This window comes from Spermophilus citellus, assembly GCF_964194105.1.
Source record: "Spermophilus citellus genome assembly, chromosome: 13".
Classification (NCBI taxonomy): Eukaryota; Metazoa; Chordata; class Mammalia; order Rodentia; family Sciuridae; genus Spermophilus; species Spermophilus citellus.
Window position 1 is genome coordinate 90,341,215 of NC_138193.1, and position 23,085 is coordinate 90,364,299.

The 23,085-nt window shown below is 38.1% G+C and overlaps 1 protein-coding gene across 7 annotated transcripts in view; it reads right to left on the reverse strand.

Moving 5' to 3' along the window:
* LTBP1 (latent transforming growth factor beta binding protein 1) overlaps nucleotides 1–23,085 on the reverse strand; it is a 416,025-nt gene that overhangs the window by 176,529 nt on the left and 216,411 nt on the right. For all 7 annotated transcript variants that reach the window (XM_081264902.1, XM_081264904.1, XM_081264903.1 and 4 more), the window contains 2 exons: nucleotides 17,617–17,841; nucleotides 16,323–16,597 (listed from right to left, as the gene is read on the reverse strand). In XM_081264902.1, coding sequence (XP_081121028.1) covers nucleotides 16,323–16,597; nucleotides 17,617–17,841 — 500 coding nt within the window. The remainder of the gene's footprint in view (nucleotides 1–16,322; nucleotides 16,598–17,616; nucleotides 17,842–23,085) is intronic.

Here is a 23,085-nt window from a genome sequence, read left to right on the forward strand (position 1 = left end):
CAACAGTTGATGTCCTCGATAATGGAAGCTGCTGACATCTTCACCAGGAGCTGAGCCTAATGGATCACCTCTTGGTGATGCCCAGGATATTAACAAATGACCTCCATGGTTTCTGCCAGATATAAAATCCTATGGTCAATATGTCCTGGTAGTCTACATTATTCCATTTAGGAAATCCATTACTATACTCTGGAGCCAAATTCACACACCTGTGCTGTTTGTTCTCAGGTCTATAATGGGACTGGGTCTGACAGATGCACCTCCAACCACTTCCTTTTTTGCCTTATCTCCTCCTCTCTCATTTCCACATCTCCAGAGGGGCTCGTCCCATCTAAGCCTCCATTTACTAGCTTTATGCAAACAAAACAGAAAGAAAAACTACCAGAACTACTGGCCTTGAAGCATCAGTGTTATGGCTATGACAGCTGGAAAACTTGAGTGTATGAAAATAATTCATTGACCCTTTCTATCTTCATAACTCTGTTAGCACTGTGCTTCAGAAGGTTAGGCTGTTCAAGAATCATTACAATTAGGGCTGGGGTTGTGGCTCAGTGGTGGAGCACCTGCCTTGCATGTATGAGGCACTAGGTTCGATCCTCAGCACCACATAAAAATAAATAAAGATATTGTGTCCGTCTACAACTAAAAAATGTATTTTTTTTAAAAAAAGAATCATTACAATTATTCCACAGATATCCATGTTATCACCTTTGTAACACAAAATAATCATCAAGCAATGTTGTAAAAACCTAATTTTGAAAACTTTTAATTTAGTTGTCAAACATTTTCAAATTACTGTGAAAAGACTTTTTAAGACCTCGGCCTGATTAAAAATATGTATCTTCACACTTTAGTCTCAATTTTGAGGTAACACGGTAGCACTTTCCTAATTCTCAGAGCTAAGCTGTGGTGACAGCTGTTTTTAGACTTCCTTATGAATTTTTCAGGGGAATGGCAGTTCAAAACTTATCACTTAGTAGTCAGTGCTCACAATTTTTGTCAATTAAAAACTCACCACTGGAGTTGCTTCAGACATGAACAGTAACTTGGAAATGCTGTGATAGATATTGAAGTGTGGTTTTGTCAGGCTTAATTTTCAAGCCTTAAATTGTTGGTACCTACAACACCATCATTCCAGCAGTGTTTCCTGTCCTGTACAGAGTCCTGGAGGAGGAAGATCCAGCAGTATAAGAAAGGAAGAGTGCTGGACTAAAGTCACAAGATCTGGATTGAAATCCCAGCTCTCTCACTGCCAGTGAGATTTCCAGCAGATCATCCTGCCTCCCTGGGCCAATAATGAGACAGTGGGAAAAGAACCTTGACCTCAAAAGGTGTGAGAATGAGGGACACAGGTACAATCAGGGATGGGACTAGAAAAAAGGCAATCAATCTTTCGGAATGCATCCGAGACACTGAGTTGGTAAGCAGAGTGTGGTCTGGATTCCAGGCTCCATTCGCCCTCCCCTGCAAAACCCGTCATCAGCGTTAACATGCCGTTCATACGGATAGAGTCTCAGGAGGCATTTGCTAAAGGTGTTCAGAAAAGTAACAATAAAAAAAAGTAACCACTTCATGAAGACTTAGTCCTTTCAAAATGACTTTAAAAATGATAATAATGAAATACCTTTTATAAATCACCTTTGTCATTCATGTGTGTGTGTGTGTGTGTGTGTGTGTGTGTGTGTGTGTATAATTTCATTTTCTTATCAGGAGCCATTATATAACAAAGTATAAAATACTTTAAGCTTGAATAAAGAACATTTTCTCAAATCAGAATAAGGCACTGAGCCAAAGGAGCAAATAAACATAACTACAAGTGTTAAAGAAATTCAGCTTTTTAAAACCATTCTTAGAATTGGCACTGAAGAAAATCACAAAATAAAATAGAAGTCTGATTCATTGTCTCTTGCAAGGTAAGCAGAACTGTGTTTAGGCAAGAGTTGGAACAAAGAGTGACTCAAGGGTGCTACTGAGGAGATTCCAGAGAGATGGAGCAGCTCTAGCTAAACACCACACCATATCAACTGAAGGGAGGACTGTGTGTTGGGGGGAGGGGAGTTGGAGACAGAGAAAGGCAAGATGAACGTGAAGGAATAAAGAAAGTGGGTGTCAGAAGTCAGAGAATGAGGTAGAGCTAAACCATGGAGAGTTGTCCATATTTGGGATGTGATTGCTAGTTGGGCACTAAAATCATCCACAAGACAGGGGATAGGAAGCTTCATAGTTTCTTTTCCCAACTAAAGTTTTGGATTGCTTCTAACTAAATAAGTGTTATTTTTTAAAAGTAAAAATATCAATGAATAAGAGGAGAAAAAGATTGTTTTTATATAGCTATACTTTCTATGTTTGATACTTCCCCTTATACATAAAAACGAATCAATCAGGATAGAGTATATCATTCATAGGGAAAAATTATATTTAAGATAAATATGACCAGAAATAATCAGAGGGCAAAAAAAAAAATAAATTTGGGTTAAAGACCCATTAGCTATACTTCTCCTCAAACAGATAGCAGAAGGGAGCTTTTTAAACTTGGCACATATGAACTCTCTCCCCAACAAATCCACCCAGCTGCAGTAAAGAGGCTTCAAGAGAATTCCCAGACATCCACCTGTCTGCCAACACTGGTGCATTATGAAGCAGAAATTGAACTTTCTACGCAATTTCAATCTGTGTGGGCCCAGTGGAAAGTAATGTAAAACTGACCCATAATTGAGTCACTGGCAAATAGTTTTTGCAAAGAGACAAACATGGCTCACAAATCCTCATTTTACCAATTACCACCTACAGGACTGTGGGTAAACCTCTCAACCTCTACTTCCTTCTCTTGAGAGCACTGAAACATACATGTGAGACAGACTCTCCTGGAGAAAGCCATAAGGCCCGCACCACCGGGCTCCCAATCAATATTATACTTCTTTTCCAGGATTCTTCTCTATCATTCTGGATTTATTTAAAAGGAAAAAGTAATCCAATAGTTACTGAAGGTATAACATCACAGATTCAACTTAACAGGGAAGAAATGTATAACATAAATATTTAAATTAGATATAGAAACAGAAGAGAAAGAAGATATTCTTGAGACCTTGAGATGTTCTCAAACGTGCTCTGTCTAGTAAAATAACAAATGCTCAGTGAATAAATAATGTGGAAAGTTAATAATTACATGGACCTCATTTTAATAATGCTCAAGAAATACCTGATATCTCTGAATCATGATTCTACCTGTTAAAACCAGTATTCAAGCAGAAGATGAACTCACTTTGGGAACATCAAGGTCCTCCTTATTATAGTGCCATGTTTTAGTGCCAGAAACTTCCCCTCCCCTCAATAGTCCATGACCTGATCAAAAACCCCCGCTGACCATGTGACTGTCTAGCCAAGACAGGTCCCAGAGAATATATCTGTCCTTATAGGATTAGATAGTTGTGGTTTCTTGTGAGTCTTCTATTCTGAGCAGAGATGGCCTAAAACACAGGGTAGAATAGGAAAAAAAAAAAAAAAACACTTGACCAGGATCCAGAAAGCCTCAGTTTTGGTCCCTACCAGTCCCAAACTCAATAGAGAACATTAAGCAAAGTAACTTAGCTCTCTAGAAATTAGTCTCCTCATCAAGAAGGTTGTTAAGACAGACTAATAGTTAGTATTCATTTATGTTCCCAAATTCTATGATTTTTCGAAGGCTCCAGGGCTGAGGGCAGCCAGGGAGCAGTGGTGGACATGTTTCCTATGTCAGGGCAACCCTATGAAGCAGCATTCCTTAGACATTTCCTGCCTTCAGGTTGCTACGCCAGATACCATGATGCCACATGTTGCTTAGCCTGATCCTTTTATTCTGATCTGGACTAACATGATGAGTGATAATCTTAATGGATTCTATTGACCCTACTTGATGCCAGCCCTTTCCTGTTAACCTGTACACATGAAAAGGCCAATCTTGAGATGGTCATCATTACTCTAGATACATGTATGACTGCACATATGGTGCAATGCTACATCGTGTACAACCAGAGAAATGAAAACTTGTGCTGCAATTGTGTACAATGAATCAAAATGCATTCTGCTGTCATATATACCTAATTAAAATAATTTGTTTTAGGAAAAGGCAGATCTACCTATCTGAAAATAAGTATGGATCTTCAATGGGTCTTTTTGAGATTATAATGAATAATTAAAATTATGTTATTATCAATAGGCATGTTCTCAGGAATTATACACAATGGTCAGCGAGATGAAGGTTTTGTAGGTTATAATGCATGCATTCGAAAGTCCCATGATGGCCCATCAATGAGCACTGTACAGGCATGTCCGATAAATTATCCACCCATGCAAGTGCTGCCCTCACCTCCTTTCATATTCAGAAGCTCATTGCTTCCACAACTCATCACAAAACCTTGAGGTATTCTGGCAAACAAAAGCTACACTCTTGAATATTATGATTCTACTTGAGGAATGTGAGTACCATTTTTGGAAATCTTAGACTTCTTTTCATAAGAACCAGAATGAGGTCCTTGAGGGGGAAAGCACTGACTATACAAAAGGGGATTGGGCTAATCTACACTTCTATCGCAGCTTTTCTTTACTCCTATTTTCAATCTCTTCACTAGAAAAAGTCTCCATTTTGACAACTTTCTGAACAAAATGGCATTCTTCTAGCCCCTTGGATCAACTATGGCTTCAAATTAAACTGGAAAGCCTCCTAAGAACTCTTCAGCGTCCCTAAGAATATGTTTATTTCTTTCTATGTGCCAACAAGAAAGAGTTCCAAATCTCTGAATCCTATCACTAATACAACTAGAGCAAATAGTCAACTTGTTCTGCAGGTCCACTGTCATAAAGGAGAATTCTGTATGATGGAGCACTGGCAGAAGAACAGGCATTGTCTCATAAAAAGAAGAGGAAAACGCTTAAATACTTCCAGATTTTCTAAAAGAACTTGTAAAAAAAAAAAAATTTGCTTTGGCTTGAGCAGAACATTCTTTATAAGCAAAAAAAAAAAAAAAAAAAAAAAAAAAAAAAATTTAAAGTCCACCCAGCTTTCTTTTATTAGAGTAATTAAAACAATGTTAGGCATTTGGGGTATCTGATACAACCATAATCCTCTATATTTCTGGGTATTGATTTTATAAAGTATCTACTGTGACTAGGGCATTAACTGCTGGAAATGTATCCACATTGATTTCTGACAGGGTATTTGTTTAAAGCCTACTGAAGCCAAACCATGGGCTTCAAGGAATTCCAGGCAACTATTTCAGTTTATGAAACGGTATTTTGTAAGTTACTCTAAGGCAAAAATGGTTTTTAAAGTTAACATACAGAGGGAAAAAAATTCTTAAATGTGGAACTTTATGATTGCGCTTGACATCTTTTCTAAAGAAAAACATCAAATTTCGGCTGCCGGTTTTCTCCACCTCTGCAGTCATTTAAACACTTCAACGGTCAGGTCAGCCTGAGTATGTGATATGTGTGATTTTGCTGTTCCTAAGTTGCAAGAAGAATAATTAAGTATTGTCATGATTCAATTCTGACAATCAAAATTCCCATTAGCCTTGATGGTGAGTAGATCAAACATTTTTGAGTTCCATGGCCACGGACATGTCTAAAAAGAAAGACTCATGTTGAGAGAGGAAATAAAGATGGACAGATAGGCATGTATTATTACTATAGCAACCAGATCACCTCCAAAATGATGAGTACAGACCCTGTTTCCCCCAGGGCTTATTTCTATGACTGCATTGAAAGAAATTTTCTATTAAGCTTCATTGCTTGCCAGGTTCCTTTTTGACTATATAGAAATAATGAAAGGAATTTTAAAATATTTAGGTCCCTTTTTGACTATATAGAGATAATGAAAGGAATTTAAAAATATTTTAGGACTCATAGCACTATATGTGAAATTATAACACGTGTCTCTTATTTAGTTAAGCTTTCAGTTCTTCTGTTTCAACTACACAGAACTCAAAACGACCAATTACCTGTGGTTTGGTTGCAAGTCGTGTAGAAAAACTGAAAGCCACAAATAAAAGTAACAGGTTCATTTATATCCCTGGGAGCTGGGAACCATGTCTGTCTTGTCCACTGCCCTGACACTGTGGTAAGAACAATCGTGCTCACCGAAGAGCCACTTGTATCCCTGTGTTTCCCCGAGCCTTAATTGTCTTAGCTTGGCTGCTAAACAAAAAACTTTAAATGAGGTGTTGCAACAACAGACATTTATTTCCTCACAGTTATGGAAGCTGAAAGCCCAAGACCAAGGTATAAATATGGCCAATTCCTGGCTGGTAGGCAGTAGCTATCTGGCTGTGTGCTTTCAGGACCTCACCTTCCTGTGAATGTGCAGGAAGAGAAACAAAGAGGGCAAACACTCTGGTGTCCTTTCCTCTAAAAACACTAATCCTATCATGTCACCCTTATGACTTCATTTAATAATCTCCTTTTAGTCTCCATTTCCCAGTTACACTGGAGGATAAGACTTCAAAATATTGATTTTAGGGACATAGTTCAGTCCATAGCACTAGCAGACAGGGCCATGTGACCTGTTCTGAACAAAAGACTGAGAAAAGGAATGAGTGTCCCTGGAAACACCTCTCTTCCCTTGATGTAGAATTGAGAGATCAAGTATTCTGAATATCACAGAAGTAACATGATAAAACTATCCTTAGCCCAAGTCTCTGAACAGGACCCTCTGCCTATCAGCTGTCTAATGCATACAAAATGTAAACTTTTGTTATGTTTACTTGTTTTAGCAGCACAGCCTAGCCTAACCTGACGAATAAGAATATATTTAAAAATGATTCATCTCTGCCCTGTACTAAGCTCAATTCATAAGTCACACTGCCCATTTGAAAAGCACAGCTTGTGGGGAAGAGCAAAGCGATACAAAAACAACAACTTTAAGATAATTAAATTGAAAATAGTCTGATTAGACTCTAATGCAATAAGAATTCAGGGAAAAGAGCACAGTATGCATTGAAGAGGTACCAGAAAGCTTTCTGGAGCAACTGACACTTGAGAGGAGTCTCTGAAATCAGTCTAGCTTTGAGGAACTGAAATATGTATTCACTATATTTTATGTTTTTATAGATTGTTATAGAAACACTCCCTGTTATAAGTATCGGTGTCATCTAAGACTCTAGAAAAGAGGAAAGATGACAAAATCATCACAATTAGAGTAATGCAGGGCTCAAGAATGCTTGGTAATCTTCTATGCTAATCCACTTATTTGAAAAATGAAGAAACTGGGAGCAAGAGATGTGGTGGTGAGTTTGCTAAACTGGAATGAGAGCTATGATGTGGCATATCTATACAAACCAGTCCCAAACTCTCTGAGCTTTGAGTTTCATATAAGTAGATGGGAGACAAGAATACCTACTTTTCCTGCCCCTCATATTGTTTGAAGGTCAAATATGGTCATACATGCAAAATATGGTCTACCATCTATCAATTTTACAAAAATACACTGTTTTACTAAAAGGCTTGCCCCCAAAGCCACAGAATGCTAAGACTGTATTCTTAAATTCACTAAAGCCTGCCCATTCTAAAGCAGTCCTCTGAAAAGCGGTCATCTTGGAGGAATTGCTGTCTTTGTTCAAAATATTTAGAATTCCTCTGTTCAAAGTTTAAACTTCTTTTCAGAACTGAAAATGTGTTTTAATTATCCTCAGCGATGGCAGATCCTTGCTCACTAGAGTTGACTTGATCATTGGAAGCCTTCAGATTCATTAAAACTAAAGCAAATGAGTGAGCAGAAGACCAGCAAAGACTAATTTTCTTGGCTCTGGAAACAAATCCTTTAAACCAGCCATGTTGAAACTGACTTCATTTAACCTTGATTAACCATCACCAGATTAAATGCAGAGTCTCAGGAAGTGACCTCATTGAAACAGAATATTCAATTTTATATATAAATTATTTCATACATACAAGGAAAGAATCAGAACTGAGGGGGGGAATGTAAGGATAGGAAAGGAAAAATAGTACTATCATTTGTTGAGCATTCTGTTGGGCAAGGTGAGGGGCAGAGAAGAGGGTACAGTTTTGTCATCTCAGCATAGGGCAATACCACTTCTCACTACAACTGTATGGGGCAAATCCAGGAGGATTGGTTTGTTAGTAATCCAGATGATTCCACTTCACTTTAGCAAATGTCAATTCCAAGGGATTGCATACAGCCAAGAAACAACATCAGATCTTGGAAATACCAGCTGTGAATCTTTAAACCTTTGTTTTGTACAAATATACAGAGCCTAAATTGACCTTTGATTCAAGCCATGGTCTCTGAAAATTATATCCAACATGCTCAGAACTGTTATCTTCAAATATAATGACCATAAAATCTTGCCACTTTCATGCCCCCTGAGCTGGTCCATAATTATCTTTAGTGTCTACTCCTGTGTAAAAACAGAAGTCTAATAATTAATAGGCATAATATTTTAGTGTGTCCTAAAGGTATAAAATATGGAAGTTTGATATTCTATGTCATGATAAAGGCAGGGTCAGGAAAACCAATGAAAAAGCTCAAGCTTGCTCCTCTATTGAACCGGCCAAGGAGAGCAAACATTGGAAGCTAACAGACACTTGAGTTCCCAGAAGACATGTGCCTGGGTGAAGACTGGATGCTAGGCTATGGGAAGGGAAATGCCTGGGTCCCACCCATTCTCTGAAGTATTCTACTCTAGTTCCTAGAATCTATAATTTGATTATCCTAATGTCTCAGCCCCACATTCCTAATCCAAGTACAACTTCTCCCCTTCCCTGGCAGAGGCCCAGTGACATGCAGACATGTCCCCTTTCACATGCAGCATTTTTCCTCTTTGGATCTTTTCCCTGTCTTTACTGATCCTTCTTGACTCCAGGCAAGAGGGCCCTTGCACGAAGTCATTCTGGCAGAGGTTGCTGGAACACGACCAGCAAACACTTAAGAGCCCCAGCACCTATTCCTGAGATGTGCACACCCTCTCCAATGATACCCTCCTCTGTTGACACAGGTAAGGTTTGGCAGGGATGGCTACTAGGAACAGCCATGTTAGAGCCACTGGAGACAACCAGACTCACTAACACTCAATTAAATGTTTCATAGATTATGTCAAAGGAGTGCTTGAGAGGGACACTGAAGAAAAACCCAGATGGCATAGGAAGTGCCTGGTGTTAATGACTTATTCCACCTGAATGAGGCCAAGTCTCAGTAAATGCAATCAGCACACCCGCACAGAGCTCTCTGCTCCTGGGGAAGGCAGATGTCTGAAGGGACCCTTATCATTGCCCAGAGGCACCTCCAAAAGATGAAGCTACTGCCCTGGCCTTAGTTCATCTCACCTGAGAGGGCCCTGGTGCTAAGGGCACGTGGCCTCAGGTAACAGGAAGAGGGACAGGCCCACAAATTCACCTCTACCATCTGCCAACCCGGCCTGACTGACTCGGTTCTCCTTTCCACATAAGGGATATTGTGTAAGTGAGAGGCCAAGAATCCTTAGTACTATGTTTTATTAGCATTCTTCTTCAGACTTCTCATCTACTTATGTAGTTTATGGACTCGGTTTAGGGAAATAATCAGTGTGAAAAGTGTTGGGATAATTCCAGGTTTTCTGTTAGGATAAAACTAGTTTTTCATTATAATTTTAGATCTCACCCCAGTAATACTCACATCAACACGATGAAAGAGTTTGTGGAGGGAAATTCAAGAGCAGGCTTCTAAGCACAGCTTAATGTCCCAACTCCTTGAACAAGCAATAAATTCATTTCCTATCACTGAGAAAAGATTTGGAAAGTCTGCAGAGTGTCTCACCCACATCTATATTCATCCATCCATCCATCTATCTACCCATCCATCCATCCATCCATCTTTCCATACATCCATCTCTCTTCTTCCTGTCTCCTGGAACTAATAGGCATCACATCGATTTTCCCACTTTCTCTCTGGCTTCCGTGCAATGGAAACCAAGACATATTTGGTCTTGATTCTAAGTCTTGTCAGACAGAGGTACTGAGACTTTTTAAAAAGTACTTTTAGTCATATAATTAGGATACTTTCCACTTTGATGAGCTCATGCTTTCCTGTTAATCTCTCAATGATGCCTATTTCTTTAAGCAAAAGCTAAAGTGCATCTATTTGTCTCTTCAGAATGGGGATAGGGGTGGAGGTATCTGTTCCAGTGCCAAAGCCTTCAAGCTTGAGGATGTTATTGAATATATCTGTCAAAAGAGACCTCTTTCTTTCTTTCTTTTTTTTTTTTTTTTTTTTGTCTCCAATGCTTTATTCTGTTTCCACTTTTTTCCTGCCCAAAGAGAACCGCTGGAACAACTTCTGGCATATCTAAAATACTTTCAAATAGTTCTTGTGTCACTTTAACCAAACCTTGTCCCCGTGTCTTATTATTTATATGATGAATAATTAAAGGAAAGAAATGATTTGAGGATTTCACATCAAGTACTATTCCTTTCTTTTCTTCCTAATCTAAACAAAGTTTATTTTCTTCTCTAAAATAGATATCAGAGACCTAAATCTTAAGAGTTTATTTCTTATGTTTTTTTTGTGTAAACTTTATGAGAGTTTTTCATAGTTACAAACTATGAAAGTGGGTTTTTGTGTGTTATTTGATCATCTTTATCTGTGCTACAGTGCTGTTCAAAATCCATATTCTCTTCTGCTTACATTGATTCTAGGTTTCCTGATATTTCTGTGCTTCCTGGTTAACTCTGGTGTTTATATGTAAAAGTGTCTATTCTCTCAGCATTTGCAATAGGAAGGTCTTGGAGCACTTGAACCTTTTTTGTCTCCTGTGTATTGCCTGTGTCTAATTATAGGGCATGTTTACATATTCAACAGAACCCATGATTGTGCAACGAGGCAATGGCAGACCCACATGGAAACTGGACCCTGAACTCTATATTGTGACTCTAAATACTTTACATGCAAGGCCTTTTCATACCAACTGGTCACTGTAAAATGTTTGTTTCCAACAATGAGGCCATTTTTAAAAACATAAAACATGTTTTAAAAAAACAAAAATTCAGATTCTCAAGTAAGTTTCAAACTTAGGTCACTGTTAAGAAAACCAATGTAAAACAATGAACACCCTATATGGTGGAAAAGGTGTAATATTTAATGTTCCTATGATGCTATATGAGAGGTAGTTTCTGAAACTTGGCCTCTTCTCAGAGATGAAAGCTATAAGGTAGCCCTGAACGGACTTAGTAATTGTAACCACTGGAGTTGTAATTCTAACCTGATTGTGAACAAACTCTAGCAAATGTTTTCAAATACACATGGAGTACCACAATTTACTTCACCCAGCACAGAAACCTAAGACTGCCACAGTTATGACCTGCCTGTTATTTCAAACTTGACTAATATTCACAAAACCCATTCCTCTTAGCCACTCTATCTGTTCAACTAATTTCTATTCTTTGAATAAAATTAATTTAATGATGTCTATAGCCAGCCTGGTGCACATAAAAATCAATACTTTACATGACCTTAAAACAAGAAAGTACTTTTTGGACCCTGAAAGATTAAACATCACTTGCTACAATAGTAAAACAGTAGGAATGATATTTTCCCCTTACATCTTGGCACTCTCTGTTAAGAATGAAAAATATAGAAATTTCTAATCCCGTTATTCTTGTTCTATTCTCTCCATAATGTTGCCCAAAGAAATAACCTCTGTTGTTGTGAGCTTAACTATCATAAGTAGATCTATTTATTGACACTGGATTTTCTCCATTAATTCTCCATTATTCCACCTCTAAAGCAGCATTGGATTCTCTGACAGATATTCAAGAATACACCATTCTTAACATCCACCAAGGCCGTGGCTGCTCATAGCAAAGATGTAACGGCTCCTCCTCCCTCCACAATTCTGCTGTATGGATCAGCCAATCAACCATGAGCATTTACCTGTTATCTGAAGGAAGAAAGTTAATTAATAGGATACAATTCATCACAATCTTTTTCTTTACACCTGCCTGTAATTGAATCCTGAGACCTGATTTTCACAAATCCTCTACATTCATCTCTTTATTTTCATCTGCACTTCTTATTTTGAGACTTGGTCATTTCACACTTGAACTAAGCCCACACCCTCCACCCTGTCAGCCCAATCAAGAGTTAAAACTGTTAAAACTCTTTTCTCAAAATTCACTAAATGTATTAAAGTTACATCAAGCTTTTAAGTCCATCTTTAAAATACATTTTTCTATTTATAAGTCCAAGGAATTTTAATATTTCCCCTTTCTTCTCATAAGAAATTTTCAAATATGCTGAGACAAAGACTAACACAATGGCTCATCTGCATGCAGAACCCTCAAAGTCAACAACCGTAACCTTCTTGCTATATTTGTATGTGAAATATATTTGAAGGTAAGTTATAGACTTTATAGCACATAAACGTCCATCTTAAAACTTTTTTCAGGATTCAGCTCTTTAAAATAAGGACATTCTCCTACATAATCCCATGCTAATATCATATCTAAGAAAATAATAATTACGAATAACATATAATTAGCCAGTTTATATTAAAATTTCTTCAATTGTTCCCAAAATGTCTTTTAGGACTGATCTTTTTTTAAACTAAAATTTAATTAAGATACATATATTACATGTATCATTGTGTCTCTGTAGTCTCTTTCTTGATGTCATCTCACTTTTGTTTACAGGGTTTGATTTTCTGAAGAAAACAGGCAATAATATTCTGCATGGTGTATCTATTTTTCCACCTGTGCGTGATATACTTAGCTTCTTTCTTTACCCTTGGTATGCCCTATTATGCCTGAGTAAAGTCTTGATTAGATTCAGATTAAAGTCTTGATTAGATTCAGATTAAAGTCTTGATTAGATTTTTGGCAGGAACACTTCAAGGGCGATTCTGTGAACATCATACTGTACACATCTGTAGCCATTGATGTCAGGCTGCCTCACTATTAATGATCCATAGCTTGATTCCTTCATCAAGGGGGCTTCATGGTATTTTAACCTTGCCATCAAGTTATTTAAAATGCACTGTACCCCAATTTAAGATGCTTAATAACTGTATGAAACCCTATCAACCCCAAGCTACCTTGCTTCTCTGATCTCTCCCTATACTTCTTCCCTATCCATTTCCTGCAACACTCTCTTTCCTCTGTTTAGCTTTTCTCTGATTATGATGTGTGAATTAGGTCTCTTCAACAATTGTCCATTTTACTCCACCATCCAAATAAAATCTTATTCCATGAAGCTTCCCTGCAGTGAAATGCATTGGTCACAGTTCTCTTTGGGTTTTCAATCCCAAATTAATGGCCTAAATATTATAATGTGCCACAGAAACAAGGACTTCTGCCGAATTTATTTTGTAGATGACCTCTCGTGTCAATATATAAAAATCGTTGCTTATTGATAACTACTGCATTACAAATCTCAATAAGTGAAATCTAGAACTGATAAAAATGCTTACATGCAGATTTTTTTTCTTTGTCATTCATTTAAAATCTACCTATACCTCCTGGCTGTGTCTATGTTTGCAAACCAACCATAGTAAGAAATTACAAATGTTTTCAAGCATCTTTTCAGGGCACATCTAGATACTATTGATTATTTGCCAATAATGCATTTTTTAAATTATTGGGTTATCCTACTTGCACAAATATATTGGGTAATCATGAGCATCTAGCAACATTTTTCATGAACAGGAAGGCAAATGCTGAGAACATTTTCTGAAAACAGGTGTTATTTTGAAGTTGTGTGATGGTGAGTACACATGAAAAATGAATTAAGAATTGAGATCACTGTCTGGATCATTCAGACCAAAAGTCAGAGAAGTATCCAGATAAGGCAAAATTATTTCACTGAATTTGAATTATTTGGGTAACTCCATCAATTATCCTATTAATTTCCACTGTACAGTCCAGTTTAGACTTTCAAGTATATAATTTGTCTTCATCTTTCCTCACTAGCAGTCATCTGCCTAATTATTACAAAAGAATAACAAGTCTATCATGCCTTTATTTTCTTGCTTTTTATCATCTGTATTCCAACTTGGAAACTGGGGAGAAAGGCACTGGGCAAACAGTTTTAAAAGGATCTGCTTTTTCCTTTCTCTATGACCAACCTAAACTGGAATGACTAAACAATACAAATGGACCAAATTCAGCCTCACTCTCCAAGGCTAGTCTGGGGCAAAACTATAAAGTGTGTAAAGTTTATCCTCAGCCTGACAGTTCCTATGAAAACCTGCCCTCAGCACAAAAATCCAGTCTCTACTTCTAAGCTAAATTTAAATTGGTGATTGCTATGGTTTAAATATGAGGTGTCCCCCAAAAGTTCATGTGTGAGGGGCTGGGGTTGTGGCTCATTGGTAGAGTTCGTCCGAGGCACTAGGTTCGATCCTCAGCACCACATAAAAATAAATAGATAAAATAAAGGTATTGTGTCTAACTACAACTAAAAATAATATTTTTTTAAAAAGTTCATGTGGGGGACAATGCAAGAAAGTTCAGAGGTGAAATGATTGGGTTATGAGATGTAAAATCTAATCAGCCTAAATCTAATTAATCCACTGAAAGAGATTAACTGAGTGGTAATCTATAGGTAGATAGGTTGTGACTAGAGGAGGTGTATCACTGGGGACACACCCTTGGGGTATGTATTTTGCACCTGGTGAGCAGAGCTCTCTCGCTCTCTTGCGTGCGTTCTCTCTCTCTCTCTCTCTCTCTCTCTCTCTCTCTCTCTCTCTCTCTCCTGATGGTCCAGTCCTGGGCTGCTTTCCTCCACAATACCCTTCCACCATAATGTTCTGTCTCACCTAGTCCCAGAGCAGTGGAATTGGCTATCTGTGGATCAGGACCCCTAAAACCATGAGTTTTAAACTATTCCCCCTCTATATTGATCTTGTCAGGTCTGTTGGTCACAGCAGTGAAAAAGCTGACTAATAAAGTGATGTGTTCTTTTCCCCTAAAACATTTGAATTTACTGGTATCCTCCAAGGAAATATTTGCAAAGTTCTGTGACAATTGCAAAGTAAGAATCACATTAAGTATCTTGTTTAATCATAAAATCCATAAGCATCATATTTTTGCAGATAAGGAAACTGAGGGCTGGGAATACAGCTCAGTTGGCAGAGTGCTTGCCTCACATGCACAAGGCCCTGGGTTCAATCCCCAGCACCACCTCCGCCAAGAAAGAAAAGAAAAGAAAAGAAAAGAAAAGAAAAGAAAAGAAAAGAAAAGAAAAGAAAAGAAAAGAAACTGATTCCCTACCATCATGCTGGGCCTAGGGCCTTAACCAAGGTCTCTTAACTTTCTAAGGATGTTCCTTCCATTCCCATGTGCTTCCCCCATTCAGGTCTACCAACCAATCTTCCCCTCTTCTCTTAGAAGAAAAGTGATAATCCTACATTGACTTAGTACTTGAAAGTGTTTTCCAGGTTTCTAAAGCAGTAACAATTGATTCTGCTATACACACACACACACTCTCTCTCTCTCTCTCTCTCTCTCTCTCTCTCTCCCCCTCTCTCTCTCTCACTCCCTCACATGTGCGCGCGCACACACACACACACAATTTTTGCAATATTCAGGAAAGAACAAAAAGAATAATAAATTCACTTCACCTATTCTTTCGTTGAGCTATCTGTTTAAGCCATAACCAAAGGATAGACAAAAAACCACAGGACAAAGCTTACATCGTTATCATATCATCCCAAAGTACAGCAACACCAAGTGGTTGGGACAAAGAAACCAAAACTCTCAGGTTGCCTTCGCTATGCAAATTCAATGGTGAGTCTTGTTTTTGTCTTGTTTGTGATGGGGTCTGGGCTCATTGCCCGAGCTGACCTTGAATTCCTGGGTTCAAGTGATCCTCCTGTGTCAGCCTCCTATACCTACTAACCTATAAATTTTCAAATGTCTTTGCATAATAGATATTCTTTACCCATATCTCATGACTGACATGTTTTGTACATGGATTATCCTAACTGAAAAAATATAAGCAGAAAATTATGGACTTCCAACAACATTTCTGGAAGTTCACTATGTAAAAATATTTGATACATCAGAAATCAGCAAGATTTTTCTGTAAAGGGCCACACACAGTAAATATTTTAGGTTTTGCAGATCATATGCTCTTGTTAGAAATCCTCAATTCTGCCATCATGCCATGAAAGCTGGCATACACAATACATAAATGAATGTGTGGCTGTGTTCCAATAAAACTTTATTTATAAAAACTGGCCATGGGTCATAGTTTATAAACCTCTTCTACAGAAAATAATTTTTACCAAGTCTGGCTTTTTTAGTAGAATGATACCAGGTCTAGAATGCATTACTAAAACAGCCTGGGCAATGGTGCTTACCTGTGACCCAATGGTTTCCTGGAAGCATCGGCCAAGCTGTGTTTTAGCAGCCACAGGATAGACATGCGGAATGACCTGCTGGTGCGAGTATGTGGAATGCACAGTCTGGGTCTTCTGGATGGGAAGCCCTTGGTAAGAGACTTGGGATTGGCCTTGCTGAACTTCTTTTACTTTCTGGCCTGTTGGGCCATCAATTCTTGAAACCTGATGGATCTGGACAGAAGCCTCAGGAGGGTGTTTCACATGGATATTAACTATGTTGGGAGGAAATTTCACTAAAACAAATTGGGAGGAAAATTTGTTAGTTAGGAACAATTAGAAGGCAAGTCAGGATTTAAATATGAAAATAAACTTAATACAAACACATATTTGTATGCAAACATATTGAATGTAGAATAAATTATACACATAAAATACATATATTTTTGCTACATAGACATCAAAAGTCTTGAGAAGCAAATGGCATGCTCAAAATGAAAATTAAATCTGAATTTATATATTTAAAAAATAAAACTACAATTGCATAAAGCATTTTCATTTTTCCATTAAAAGTGGAAAGCCAAGTTCACAAAGCACAATTCACTTACCCTTAAATGATATAATAAAATGATATAATACACACACATATACACACATACACACATGCTACCAAAGTGTGTTATTTTACATCTAGAACAAGATTTATTTTCTTCTCTTTTAAAACAAAATCTCATGTTTGGATGCAAAGACTCAGGTTTTAGAGAATAAAAGCCAGTAACACTATTCTGACCCTATTTTTAAAATTGTGCATTTAAAATAATGAATTAGTCATAGAACTTTTAAGCTCCAAGTGACCTAGTTTATCTTCCTCTACAGATGAACAAATCAAAGCCCAGTGAGGTTAAATGACTATTTAGAACTAAAACCAAACACTCTTCAACTATGAAATTCAGCTACTGTGTGATCCAGTAGTTTGTTAATGCTGTCAGGGCCAGAGCACTTCTCTCTACATCCCAGGCCTTTCAAGAACAATGACAATCACATTAATCAGTCCTTGTTGGTAGGAGTCCCTAGAGCAGTATGGACTCCTTGCTATTTTCTTCTTTCCTAGATACCAATTGTGTATGGCCTAGAAAGTCCTGCAGCTGCACCCCTCGTCCCACATCCTCGCTCCACTGCTATTTCTCAGCCACATATCACACACTCCTTTCTGTGTCAATACCAGCCCTGGCCATCTGCTGAGACACGGCTTCTATGTGGGTTTGACAGGTTAACAGATTTCTGCAAACGGGCAAAATGAGACTATAAAACTTACCTTTGACTCCTTGCTGGCTAGTCATGGTCAGAGGCAAGGTATGCGTTGAATGGATGACATGGGTCCCCAATGCCTTTCCTGGCTGTTGGGAGTGCTGAAAAAGTTTCGGCACACTGGCACCATGGACCGGGATCTGACAAAGCTTTCCTGTGAAATCTGGAGGGCACTGGCATTTGTCCCTTGAGCTACACTGACCACCATTCATGCACGGAAGATGGCAAATCACTGAAATGGAACAGAGAAAATGTGGAGGGTGAGCTTCTCGAAAGTTGAGTAGCAATCAACCAAGAAACCCCCAAAACACACAGCCTAATACGGCCATTTTCTTCCCGTTTACTTTATAAAAATGTAAACTGAGGAGTAAACATTATGCCAAAGAGAGCCTCTATTATTCCTTACCAGTTCTTGCCATCTTAAAGTCATTTAACTCTGTAAAACTTTGTGATGATTCTCCCCCAAGAATGGAAAGAAGAATCCACAGGAAAAGAACATAAGGAAGCCACACAGACTCACTGTCTATCACAGTGACATTTTAAGTACCCCTGGCAATCTGTAATTACTTTGTTTCCCTATTTAATCACTACTTTGTTGTCTTCCTAGATTATAAACTCCTTGAGAAGAGTTCTGCCTTAGTAACCTTTATGTTCTCAGTTCCTAGAACAATGTCCAATATTATATGGATATGAAATAAATATTTGCTCAAAGAATGGATAAAATGAGAGTGATAAAAATAATATCTGTGGGAATTTCATTCTGTGTAAGACACTGAACTCAGTGCTACCAGTAACAAAAACCAGGACAGCCTCAAACACACTTCATGGGAATTTTCAATCTCATTTGCAGTAACATGACCCAGGTGACACCTCAAGTAGCAGAGGGATTAGTAGTTTGGAGTTAACTTATTTGGAATATCAAAACATAAGAGAACACATTAGGTGACGAATTTTAGGAAGAGTTTTAAACTCTGGCTAAACTCATTTTACAGTCAACCTCATCATCACTAATTAAAAAATAATAGTCCCTCAACTCTTCTAGCTTTTACCCCCTCTAAATCCTCTCCTCTGTGACCACATTTCCCAGAACTGTCTGTTCGCTTCTCAATGCACTGCAATCTATCTTGGATCAGAATAAGTCTTCTCTTTCCCCACCCTCTTCTACACAGAAACTATCCTCACTAAGGTCCCTAATGGTCTCCATGTTGCTAAACCCAATGGGCAGATTTCCATTTCCACTGGTTTCCACGACGCCTCACTTGTCTATTTTGCTCTTTCCTCCTTGAGTATTTTATCTTAATATTCTTTGCAGACTGCTTTCTTGACTTCTTCTTTAAATGTTTTATGGCTTGGTCTTGAAATCTTCATAGCTAACTCTACCGGCTCTACTATGATTTCATCCTGTCATATGCTGAAGTAACTCAAATTTATATTTCCTGGCCAAAGATTTCTGCTGAGCTTCAAACTGTCTACTACTGTATATTTCCATGCAGACATTCCACAAGCACCTCAAACTCAAAATGTCTAAATTTTGAATTCACTGTCTTCTTTGAAATACCTTTACCCAGAGTGGTGCTTACCCAAACCTGAGAATCCCCTCCTTCGCTTCACCTGTTTAAACATCCAGTCCTGGAATTCCTCCCTTCTGAATATTCATCACATACATTCAGTTCTTTTTCCATCACCGTGCCTTTGTTCCTTCCATAACCTCATCACTTATGAATCTCACCTAATGCTCTATAATATAGCTATATTCAACTTTATTCAGTATCCCTTACCAAGTCTAGGCCTTTTTCCAGGCTGAGCCCTATGCCTGGAACATTCTCCCATCTTCCCCCTCTTCCACTACCTGACTTCTTACCTCTCTATTAGATTCCACTTAACCCTGGAATCTAACATTACCTGTTGCCTATCATCTCTGCTTTCACAGAAGCTCAGTCATTATGCAACATGTCAGGTATCTTATTATATAACAAATGTCTTACTACTTTTCTGTATATATTACTCAACTGGAGTTCTATGAGGCCAGGGAATTTGTCTTGTTATGTTTTACCCCTAGAATGGATCAGAGTCTAGAAAAAAAAAATTCTTAAGGCTTGAACAAACACCAAATGAAGGAATGAACAGATTTGTGCCTACCATTTTTTCAAACGCCACTGTATATAACATAGAAGATTCCATCCTTGCCCTTCAAGAGCTTAAACACTAACAAAGAAACTGACTAAAGTACAATAACTAACAAGTAGCAAAAAAAGGATAAAGGAAAATTCGAAATACAAATCCTTCAGAGCTTCAGAGAGGAAAAAAAATCCATTTCTAGGAATTCAAAAAGGATGTCACAGTAGAGATCTTTTAGAATAAGTCTTTGAAATGGGATAGAACACAGAAGAATGCATTCTAGGAAGACACAGAAGACAGGCAGCCACAACGGGGAGACAATGAGTAAATCTGTCTGGTGGAAACCTTGGATCTTGAGGGAAGGGAAGGGATCAGGTGATAAACTAGAAGGAGGTGGCTTGAGTCAGACAAAGGAAGTTATTAGAGGCCTGATGAGGGGTTTGGATTTTATGCTATAATGAGTAAATTACTTTAGAGGCTTCAAGCAGAGGATTAAGCAAGGTTGAAAGTGTGTTCCAGGAAGATTACTCTGGTGATGGCATATGGGATTAGCTGAAAAGAAAAGTGACAACCCAGGGAAAGTCAGTTAGGAAACTATGATAATAACTGAAAGACAAGTTTAAAAAAACACACGCCTGGATTAGGATAATGGCCAGAGGCACCACTGAAGGAAGCATGAAGTAATCTAATGCTGGGGGTGGGAGAAGATCAGCAGAACTTCTAGAGACAGACAGTAGGAGGAAAAGGGCAGGAGAAGGTAGAGAACGAAGGAGAGGGTTGGAAAAACTTACCAAGTCCCCTTGGTAGTTTACCCAGAAGTGTGTTCAGGGCCTAAGTTGCAGATCAAGTCAAAACTCTATGAGCTGGATGGGGTCTGGAGAATACTTTTTTGCTAGTGCCTGATCTACTCTGTGAGGTCTTGGTAAGAAAAGAAGTCAAAGCTGACTCCAAGGATGAGTCAATGACACAACGGTGCAATTCGGAGCTGAATTTCTAAATCACAGCTTGGCTACAACGGACGGGCTCAATGTGTACTAGGCAAAAGCAAGAGGAGCCAGACCCAGACTTCAGTGTCCTACAAACAAATTATAACGGGAATACAGACAGTCCTTACTTTGCATGCTACAATTTAAATAATGCCAATCCCCCAACAACATGGTTCAAACTTCCACTATCACAGTATATTAACTGAGTAATTGCATCAAGTACAAATTTCACCGCTAGCTCTTTGGTCCACAAAGTGCTCAGTGAATAACAGAGGTGTGTCATGACCACGGACCAAGTCTGTTGGTGATGGGTCACTGACACACCTGTTCCCCACATCAGGCACAGACAGCAGAGTGAGGAAATCACAGGATGTTTTACAAAAGCAGACAATCAAAAGACAACATGGGCCAACGACGCAGACAGTAGGGCAAAGAAATGAAAAGTGGCAACACTAGAAGTAAAATTTAAAAGTGTCAGATACTTCCCAACTTTGGATCAGCTTCCAACACCTTGTCCAAACTTAAAAAGGAAGATGACAGGTCCCTCAAGGGAAGGAAAGCTGGTCCATTCCATGTTGCACAATGAGAGGAAGGCAAACAAGTTCTAATTATTCTTGATTAGTTTTACTCCAAGAAACAAAATACTTTAATTCTCAACGTTTGTGACATTTGAATTATAGACTATAAAATAAATAGGAATTTACCTGGTTTCCCAATTTCCTTGTTTATTTACAACCTACACTAAAAGATTTTTATGGGCTGACAAAAATATTTGAAGGTCATGGAACTTGAATTTTTCCATTGATTTTTTAAAATTTTTATTTGTTTAACTAGTTATACATGACAGTAGAATGCACTTTGATACATCATATATATTGGATATAATTTCTCATTCTTCTGGTTGTACCTCATGTAAAATAACACTGGCTGCATAGTTATCTATGTATATAGGGTAATACAATCTGATTTATTCTACTATCCTTCCTACTCCCATGCCTGCTTCCTTCCCTACACTCCCCCCTATACCTAATCTAAAGTAACTCTATTCTTCCCTAGCCCCCCCACCCATTGTGAATTAACATCCGAATATCAGAAAAAAAACAGTTGGCTTTTGTTTTGGGGGGATTGGCTTATTTCACTTAGCATGATATTGTCCAGCTCCATTCATTTACCGGCAAATGCCATCATTTCATTCTCCTTTAATGCTGAGTCATATTCCATCATATTATATATGTATGACAAACATATACATACATATACACCATACATATATATTACAGGTTTTTTTATCCATTCATCTGTGGAAGGGCACATAGGTTGGTGCCGTAGTTTAGCTATTGTGAATTGAGCTTCTATGAACATTGATGTGGCTGCATCACTGTAATATGCTGATTTTAAGTTCTTTGGGTATAAACCAAGAAGTGGGATACTGGGATCAAATGGTGGTTCCATTCCAAGTTTTCTGAGGACTCTCCATATGGCTTACCATAATGGTTGCACCAATTTGCATTTCCACCAGCAATGTATGAGTATACCTTTTCCCCCACCTCCTTGTCAACATTTATTGTTGTTTGTTTTCCTGATAATTGCCATTCTGGGGTGAGATGAAATCTTAGAGTAGTTTTGATTTGCATTTCTCTAATTGCTAAAGATGTTGAACATTTTTCTATGTATTTGTTGATCAATTGTATTTCTTCTTCTGTGAAGTGTCTGTTCAGTTCCTTTGCCCATTTGTTGATTGGGTTATTTCTGTTTTTTTGGTATTAAGTTTTTTGAGTTCTTCATATATCCTGATAATCAATGCTCTATCTGAGGTGCATGAGGTAAAGATTTTCTTCCATTCTGTAGACTCTTTACATTATTGTTTGTTTCCTTTGCTGAAAAGAAGCTTTTTGGTTTGACTCTGTCCCATTTATTGATTCTATTTTACTTCTTATACTTTAGGAGTCTACTTAAGGAAGGTGGATCCCAAGCCAACATGGTGAAAATTTGGACCTACTTTTTTTTCTACTAGGTGCAGGGTCTCTGGTCTAGTGCCTAAGTCTTTGATATACTTTGAGTTGAGTTTCAAGTAGGGTGAGAGAGAGGGATTTAATTTCATTTTGTTACATGTGGACTTCCAATTTTTCTAAACCATTTATTGAACAGGCTATCTTTTCTCCAGTGAATGTTTTTGGCACCTTTGTCTAGTATGAGACAGCTGTATTTGTGTGGGTTTGTCTCTGTGTCTTCTATATTGTAACACTGGTATATATATATATATATCTGTTTTGGTACGAATACCATGCCATTTTTGTTACTATAGCTCTGTGGTTTAGTTTAAGGTCTGGTATTGTGATGCCTCTGCTTCACTCTTCTTGCTAAGGATTGCT